We start from the raw sequence: 9,561 nt of genomic DNA, 5'->3' as shown, positions 1-9,561 counted from the left end.
AGTTTGGCTGCAACCCCTCACTGTGATCCTGGATACCAGTGAACTCTCAAGAGCTCACCACTATTGACAGAAGAGCTCCTGGTGGGAGCTCTATGAACTTACCAGCTGGTCAACAAGTTGTCTGCTTGGAGTCCCAGCTCTCAAGAAGCTCCAGAGCCTGCAGTTGTTTGTTTTCCCCTCCTCCCCAACCCCACTAAATTCAACAGGGGGAAGGAGGCAAGGGGATAAGGAATGAAACAGAGCTGGAGCTACTTGAAAGCAGGGGCCGAGCCTCATCTCCTCTTTTTCCCTGCTGCTGAATTCAAGGTGGTGGAAGAAGAACGGAGGGGAAGAGTGAACAGCAACAGGTTCCAGAGCTGCTTGAAAACAGGGACTCCAGGCAGATCTTGTACCAACCAGCCAGTGAGCCCAGAAAGCTTCCAGCACATGTGGAGCTCTCTGCAGAAGCTCTGCTGACATGTAGGTGAGCAAAAAAGAATTCACTGGCTGTGTAATACATAAGTAAAATGTGTGTGGATCAGGGCGGGGAGGAGGGATTCAAAGGCTCCAACCAACTCAATTAGGTCTTTTGAGTCTCACTGCTTTTGTGAATCTTGTGAATTTTTATGACTCGGTGATCACTATGCCATTAAGGGTTATAGCCAGTTCCAGCAAGCACTATCTGTGCATGCTCTTTTCCCCAGTATGGAACTTACCAGGTATACTCTCTCAAAATTGTTACCCTTTCCTATCTGATCATTAATATCACTCAGAGTCATGCTCTTCGAGTTTCTGCAGTTGCTATTGCGTTAGCCTTAAGGGCTTCCTGCCCTGCCGGGACGCCAATTATTTGCTCACTAATTACCAGGCAACTTTGCCAATGACCTATGGGCACTGGGTGAAGATACACTATCCACCCCATCAGCCAGAGAACTGAAAAAAAAAGTCCTCAATTTTCTCTTCAATACTCCCTGAGGATACCAGCACTTGTTCCTGCCCAGGGCAGGGGGGCGGACTTAATGATCTGTTCAGGTCCCTTCCGACCTGATTGCCTTTTACGATCAGGTCACAAAAGCATTGGATGCAGTCTTTCTGGACTTCAGCAAGGCCTTTGACACTGTCGACCATCCCATCCTCATTAAAAAACTAGGTGACTGTGGCATCGATGCCTACACGGTCAGATGGATTGCGAATTGGCTGAAGGGTTGTACTCAGAGGGTGGTGGTGGACCTGGGGGAAAGTGGGCAGCGGAGTCCCCCAGGGCTCGGTCCTTGCGAGGTCATGGTCAGCAGGGCTAACCTGACCTTATCGTGTATCCACAGGTGCATCTCAAATAGGTCCAAGGAGGTGATCCTCCCCCTCTACGCGACACTGGTCAGGCCACAGCTGGAGTACTGTGTCCAGTTCTGGGCACCCCACTTCAAGAGGGATGTGGACATTGAGAGGGTCCAGAGGAGGGCCACACGCATGATCCGGGGACAGCAGGGCAGACCCTACAATGAGAGGCTACGGGACCTGAACCTGTTCAGCCTTCACAAGAGAAGGCTGAGGGGGGACCTGGTGACCGTCTATAAACTCACTAGGGGGGACCAGAAGGGTTTGGGGGAGACCTTGTTTCCCCTAGCGCCCCCCGGGATAACGAGGAACAACGGCCACAAGTTGTTGGAGAGTAGGGTTAGATTAGACATCCGTAGGAACTACTTCACAGTTAGGACAGCTAGGATCTGGAACCGACTTCCAAGGGAAGTGGTGCTGGCTCCTACCCTGGGGGTCTTTAAGAAGGAACTTGATGCCTACCTGGCTGGGGTCATTTGAGCCCAGTTTTCTTCCTGCCCAGGCAGGGGGTCGGACCTGAAGATCTACAAGGTTCCTTCCAACCCTACGTCTATGATTCTATGACCCTAGAAACTATGAAACTATGAATATATTTTTCAACTGTTTACTGAGGACAGCTTTGGCTATTTCAGAAAATGTTTGTACATTCCAGGGCTCACTATTACACGTGTTGTCAACATGTAGATTACTAGGATAATTCAAATAGTTTCCACTGTCATTTTAACTCAGGAGAAACACACCCGCAACTATTACAGCAAGTAGGACAACTGGCCAGACTGTTGCAGATGGCCAGCTTCAGGAGAAACAGCCTTACAATGTGAATTCATCAACTCCCACATGTGGCAATTCTGCATCTAAAGATTTACAAGCCAAACTTCTGGCCAGCCCATGTGCTTTTGTTAGGATTGATATTGATTGCATTCTCATCAACTATAGTCGGCAATCATCAATTGCTAATACTCTCGACTTTGCAGAGGTGTAGAGTTTGGCACTATCCTTTGGCTCTAATGACAAAATTGTACCTCTGATTTTCATGTTAGCCACTAAATGGCTCAAATTTAGACAAATTCCACCAACACTTATTATAACTAGACCACGAGAAGGCTTTCCACTTCTAAGTTGATAAAGGGCATTGATTAACTGCTGCTGGTTTGATGTGGAGGTCTTAACTCTTTATATGTCAGACATAGTTCAGTAAGGAAATGCTTTCAGTGGCTGAAGCCAAGGAAAATGCATCTTCAAACTGTATCATATTTGAGAGCAAAAACAAAGATCAAATGGTTTCCCTGTCAAAGTGCCATCAAATTATTTTGTAAGGAAAACCAGTTCTTGGGCCTTTCTTCAACTCTGCAGTAAAAGGCAGAATCATTTTGCCAGCAAAGAATCAGTATTCTAGTGCTTACCAGTTTGCTTCATTAGCTAGATCAAAGGGCAAATAATCATCCTTAATGAGTTGGGAATTACGTTTCTGTAGTATCATCTTCCTTCAAATAACAAAACAGGTGTTGTTTATGAAAGCTTATGTCTCTCTGAACCAGTTACTGTCTTTAAAGTGCTACCTCACTTTGCCTTCTGCCTGACTTCTGATGAATGCAGCAAACTACCTCTCACCACAAGAAGAACTAGATTGCAAAGAATCCATTTGCTGCTTTGTGACAAAGGCTGAGAGGCTCAGTTAGTTGGACCTAACTGTTCTGCTAATTGATCAGCCATATCTTTAGCTTGAATCAGCTCTTGAGAAGATCACTGAATTTAATAAGCTGCGTGTTGCACTTCATGGGCTCCCCTCAGGCCTCCGATTTAAGGCATTCAGCTTGACTGTAAGACTGGATAGGCCCATTCAAAACCCTTAGCATGATCAGTGCTGCCCACAACCCAGGTCTCCCAAGGAAGAGAACAGTCTGGGTAATAGCTGACGCACGACCCGGTTTCCCCAGGAGTTCAACAAGGCTGCCTTCTGGTTTGTCATCATTACTCCAAAACATCAATATTGCCTGGCTGGTGGATAAGCCAGGAGAGGGCACCTGATACTGGTGACTTGATCCACAGCAGCAAAACACGGGCTCTGCAGCACGGCGATACATTAGGTCTTGCCAGCAGCGCTCAGAGTAGGCTGGCATCCACCACGACTCTCCGCGCGGCAAAGCCGAGCCACCATCTGGCCCAGAGCCGGTTCGGCTTCTGGTGGGGACAATCCCAGTGCCCATGGCCACCCGCCCTAACTAAATGCTACTGTTGCGCAGCTGCCCAACCCAGGACATAGGGTCCAGCCAGGCTGTCTTCAGGCTGCAGCCACAATTAGTGCACAGGCTAATTTCTGTTGGGCTCCAGGTGAAAAAAACTGAAAGAAAAAGCTCTGATGCAGGGAATTACCCTTGCCATAAGGACACGGAAGGTGGTGGCTGCCCCACACGTACGCCAGCTGCTCAGCCACGTGCCACCCAACGCCTCTGCCCCAGCCTCCCCAGAGCTCGTTCCCCTACACGTGCCCTCTGCCGCGCCCCAACCTCTCCCGCTCTACTGCGCATGCGCCCATAGCCTCGCCCGCCCCAACTCACCACAGCTTCCCCGTTGCCCTACGGATTCAGGCAGCGCGTGCGCGCAGAACTCTCCGCGACGCATGCGCAGCACGTGCCAGCCCCGCTCTCTACTGCGCATGCGGAGAGCGCGGTCGCCGTGGCAACGGGGACGCGCACCCGGCGCTCGTGGGGCCGCCATGTCGGACATCCTGTGCGAGTGGCTCAACCGGGAGGTTACGCTATCCCGGCCCGTGGGTGAGCGCGCGGCGCCGGCGGGGCGTGGGGCCGGGTCCGTGCTGCTCCCCGCGGCGGGGGACGGGAGCTGCGTGGGGGCGCGGGGCAGGGCGGCAGCCGGGGGGTGCTTTCCCCCGGCGGAGGGCGGGGCTTTTTCTCTCAACGGTTTCATTTGGAGCCCCACGGAAATCGGTGCCGGGCTGGTACTGAGCTGAATTGGAAGTGGAGTAAAGCAGACATTGCTCTGAACAGGTTTCCGCGTCGAGAAGGGACCCGCAGGGCTGGGGTCACCTCTGCTTCTGTGAAATGTTGTCAAGAGATGCTGGGTAGAGGGCCCAGCGCCTGCTACAGAGGAAGCAAAAACCCCCACAGTCAGTACCAGCCCTACCCTGTGGTACAAGGCCTTCCTGGCCCCAAATACAGCGACCCTAAGTGGAGCAGCAAGACCCTCCACCAGGTTCTGGTCCCGGCAGGAGCGCTGGCGCGCCCCAGTCAGAGTCCGCAGTCAGTGCCTCTGAAGAAAGCTGCTGTTTGAAGACTAATTTCTATTACTAAAGTTACTTAAAGACATTCATTTCTTTATCAGAAATGTATCTGATACACTCAAGGTTTTACAAGAGTGATAACGAATGGTATTACAATTAAGTTTAGGTCTCTGATGTGATACAGATACTGTAACATTTTATAATAGTCTTCATTATTGATGTGACGCTTTGTATGTTGTTACCGCTGCTTGTTTCATTAACTCAGATCCAAACACATTGCCAAAAGAATTTTCTACTGGGTACCTCATTGGAGAACTTCTTCACAAATATGAGCTTCAGGATGACTTTAACCAGTTTTCACAAAGCAGGTTAGTACATTTAAGGCACAAGTAGTACACATATTTCCCATATAAATTATACAAGATTTTTGTTTTAGTAATAAAGATTTCTTAGTGCAGAATAAGTAATTCATCCAGTACCTAGCACATGCATGTAGGCATTTTTTGCAATGAATTTCTCCCTTTAAAATATAAGGAAACATAGGACTAAAAATCCAGATTGTCCAATGAGGTACTTAAATGGAGATTATGTGAAATTTAGGATCTGGACACTAATACTGGTATAATCTGCTTTTACACCAGGGTAGATATGGAGTGGACATTCTGTGTATAGCTTTACATAAGTAAAAGCCAGTTTTGGATAAAGTTACCCCTTAAAAAGTCATGAGTACCCCAGCATGCAGACTAGTAATATGAATTCATGTTATTAATGTGTCCTCAGCCCAAATCAGTTTCATCCTAGGTTGAAGTAGGCTATCACCTACAAAAGCTGATACCCCTCCGACCCAGTCTTTCCCTTTTGCCTGATTTCAGATTAACAGAACTTCAGACTGATACAGAGAAAGGGAGCTGGCAGTCTGGCTCCTAAGTGGGTGGGGGACCTAATGTGAAGCCAGAGACAGATGCTTTAACTCCAGAGCAGGGTGGAAATTCAGACACACCTTTGTGCCTACTGTTACCTACTGGCTAGCTCTAGATGGTTCCTCGCTCAGCATCTGAGTTTGCAAGTTGCTCTTTGAAGGTACCTGACCCTCTCTAGTTACTGTATAAGCACCTGTGGAGTTTTTTTTTAAATTTCTCCATAAGGCATTAGGCATTACAGCACCTAAGTGAAAGTGCCTGAGGATCATTTCCCTATAGTATGTAGTAGTATGCAGAGCACTATATAGAAGCAAGGTGGAAGGTAGGACAGGGTAGCACTGTAGAGACTAATCAATTCAGAAAGGCATGAGCTTTTTTAGGTGACAAACTACTTAATCAGATGCTATGAACATGAGCGTCTGACAAAATAGGCTGTTGCCTGCAAAAGCTTATGCCTTTTGAAACCAGTTTGTCACTACAGTGCTACTCTGCCCTTCCTTCTGCTCTCAGACAGCTAACTACCTCTCTCTCTACATAACAGTAGCAAATTACTATACTTTATATTATGTTTTTTTAAATCATTTAGGGTTGCAAACGCTAAACTTAACAATTTCTCTCGTTTGGAACCAACACTTCAACTCCTTGGTGTGCAGTTTGACCAGAATGTAGCCCAGAGCATCATGACAGAACAGCCTGGGGCTGCAACCAAACTTTTGTATCAAATGTATATTGCTCTAGAAAAGAAGAAAAAGGCAGGGCTTACTGGAGTAGCCATGGAAACAATGAGACCTGCAGCACCTGCAAAGCTCAAGTACATTGAGAGTACTTTGTATCGAGAGGTAGGTGAATTAAGTATGCTTGACATACATATCATTAGATATTCGATAGAGTAAAATGCAGTACCCTTACCTGTACATCTTGGATCACAAAAACTATGCAAATCCACTTATTGGAAACCTTTCTTCAACACAGGACTGTCCAATCTGTGAAAGGCCAAGGGTTGCATGCCACAAGCACAACCCCTCCCACACATGGCTGGCTTCCCCACCCCTTACCACACTGCACCGCACAGCAGGCAATCCTTCACTACACTTCACAGGTGCTTCCATCCTGCACAGGAGCTCCAGGCCCCCTGATTCTCCCAGGCTGCGGGGCTCCATTGGCTCTTCGAACTGTCCTGCCCCACTCTCAGGGGGGAGCAGGAAGTGGAAGCTGGAGAAGGGAGGGGGAGCCTGGAGACCCTGATTGCAGCAGCGTGAGTGATGGGAGGAGTAGCCTCTGGACCAGGAAGCTGGGGAAAATGAGTATACTCCTAGCAGGCTGGATGCTTCCTGTGGACCACCAGCTGGACAGCCCTGGTTCAACATATATTACGTGTGTGAAAAAAATATACTGTATTTTCTCACATACAGCATATACTTTTCCCCCCCCAAAAATCAGCTGCTGGAAATTGCAGTATGCGTTATATGCAAGAAATACAGTAAAAGCAGTTTCTGGTGGTTATGGGCAAAAGGGAAAGTAAAATCTATGCAAGACTCAACAGCAGCGCAATGAGCAGGCTTGTCTCCCTAGCTGCTGCTACTCAGCTACATACTACACAAAAAGATTTTTTTTCTTCTTTTTACCTTTCAAAAACAAGATGTGGATTTTATTTTGGGGTGTGTTGTATGCCATAAAATGCAATATTTCTTTGGCCTGGTCTCTCCAAGATATATGCCTAGTTTTCCCTGCACCTTGTTGATTCACAGAAATGTCAGTCCACTTTCACGTTCTTTAACCAGATCTTTCCTTAGCTGCACCCTTCTGATTTTCTCCTGCTTTGAAGTACAGAACAGTGCAGGCTAATCATTTTGCAGCAATTCCTTCTTACTCTTTTTCAGCAGCCTCTCTTGCAAACTGTAGCACAGTGGAAAAGTAAGTAAGCTAATTTTGAATAAGTTGGTTCTTGGAAGAGTAAATCATTGCACATAATATTCCCTGCTCTTGTAACTGGAGTACTTCCAGTACTTGAATGGGCTTGTAACTTGAATATCGCTACATTATATTCCTGACTCAAGTGTAGACCTATCACAAAATTAAGCAAAAAACAGAAGACTGAAAGTGAGTCATAGTGGAGAAACATTTTTTAACTTCATTGGCAGTGCTCACACTCCTTTATCAGGATGAGCAACTTCAAATAAATTATATACTGTGAATCAAGTTCACCTAGATTTATGCTCTTTGTTGGCATGAACCTCACCATAAACCCACAGTGGCAGGAAGTTCATCAATGAGAATGGGAGCAGCACCAAGCAGCCATCGTACCCATTCATCAAGAATGCTATATGTTGGTGGCACAAACCAGGAGGTACAGTTAGGCCACAGTGAGTAGCACCTGCCAGCTATTTGAGCACATGTTCAAAGAAACATTTTCTCTCCTGGTTTTCAACAGTCTTCACCAGTTTCAGTGAATCTGGCCCTTTCTATTAAAATATTCCACTGTGTCTTGATGTTCTTCTTTGTATATCAGTACATGGGAAATGCCTATTTAAATATCATTTTCTGAAATGCTTCTTTAGAACAGTTTTGGGTTCTGGCAATAATTTAAATGGTTAGTAGAATGTTTGTGTTACTGCTTCTTACTCTTGGATATTTGGAATGCTATTGCATTTTAGCGTTTGAAGAACTTAACACCACGGCAGACTGACTTGAGACTGCAGCAGGTTTCAGAACATTTTGAAATGAAATCTAAGAACATGGAAGCTAAAATAACTCGTGTACACATTGTAGAACAACAGAAAGTTCAAAAACTCCAGGAGGAACAAAGAGTGCAAGACCTTGAAAAGGTAAGAAGCCAAATGTTTTTTTTTCATACCAGGTCTTCAGTTCTTTAGATGCATTTTCTTAAGGTTAAGCATGTGATCAGTTCTATTGAAAATTATTAATTGGCCTTATGTTACTCCTATGCAATCTCATGTTTATAAAAAAACATAAAAAATGGGTAATGCTGGTGACGGGTATTAAAATATTATTAAGAAACCCAGGCCTGGAAATTCTGTGGAGTAAGCAGCAGTAGTAGTGAGTCCTATGGCAGCCAGAGCCACTGGGTCAGCAGGATCAGTGGCTGTGGGGGTTAACGCCATTATTACTTGTCCCACTGTAGAATTCCCATGTTGGGATCCCTGTTGGGAATGCCTTTTGGTTTCAACCTGGTGAGCAGCGGCAATGTTAACCCATGGGAGCTGGTTGCTCCCAGCACTGCATTTCCAAGTTGAGATCCCTGTTGTGGATGCCTTTCTGCAGCAGGGCAAGGAAGGAGTGGCAGTGTTGTCAGCATGTGAGGGTTAACACTGCTGCCACTTGCCCTCTGTGCCTGGATGAATGTTGTGTGGTCAGCAAAAAGCTCTGCGGTCAGGTTAGGGCTTGTAAATCTAAATGAGTTGGACAGCCCTGATGTAACAATAGACTTTTTTATAAGACACTTAAAACATTAATATTTAGAAAATGTATATTTAAATAACAGGATAATTCACAGTGTGCATATATTGCTGAACTTCAAATGGATTATTAGGGAAGATGACAGAAGGCAAATATTGCAACTTCACACACCTTGTGAATTTCAACATGAAATGCAACATTGCTTGTGTGACAGGAGAGGCTAAGTGGGCTAAGTTCTTGCAGTTCCAATGGGGAACACTTGGGGGGCGGGGGGGGCTCAGAGTTAATAGGCTATGCTGCAAATAGTTTCATAAGTAAGATACCTATATACATACCCTTTTCACCCCATGGGGAAATGGCAATCTGGGCCTGGCAAGCTGAGCCCAGAGACTGCTGCTTGACTGGAACCAATTAAGAGCACTAAACGGGAGTTGCCTATACTCCCTACCTCTCCCAGAGCCTCACTTTTTCTCCTCTGGCCCAGTCAGCTCCACTTGCAACAAAACAGTTACAAAACTATAGTAACCTGGAGGACCACATTCACCCAATATAATTAAACATAAAGTCTTGGAAAAAAACAAGCACTAAGCAAAATCCATTCACCCATAGGAATGAATGTAACTATAGGTAATTGGTTACTGTGGCTTCTGGCTGCCACTTCTTGCCACCACT

General features: G+C 46.2%; 1 protein-coding gene across 1 annotated transcript in view; it reads left to right on the top strand.

The window, feature by feature from the left end:
- Positions 1-4,000: 4,000 nt before the first annotated feature.
- The window catches only part of SPEF2 (sperm flagellar 2), a 69,278-nt gene continuing 63,717 nt past the window's right edge, over positions 4,001-9,561 (top strand). Inside the window, exons 1-4 of the mRNA XM_025192628.1 lie at positions 4,001-4,088; positions 4,818-4,920; positions 6,059-6,311; positions 8,127-8,297. Of these exons, the coding sequence (XP_025048413.1) occupies positions 4,031-4,088; positions 4,818-4,920; positions 6,059-6,311; positions 8,127-8,297 (585 nt within the window). The 5' untranslated portion in view covers positions 4,001-4,030. The remainder of the gene's footprint in view (positions 4,089-4,817; positions 4,921-6,058; positions 6,312-8,126; positions 8,298-9,561) is intronic.

This window comes from Alligator sinensis, unplaced genomic scaffold (assembly GCF_000455745.1).
Source record: "Alligator sinensis unplaced genomic scaffold, ASM45574v1 scaffold536_1, whole genome shotgun sequence".
Classification (NCBI taxonomy): Eukaryota; Metazoa; Chordata; order Crocodylia; family Alligatoridae; genus Alligator; species Alligator sinensis.
This window is presented reverse-complemented; position numbering and strand designations above follow the sequence as displayed.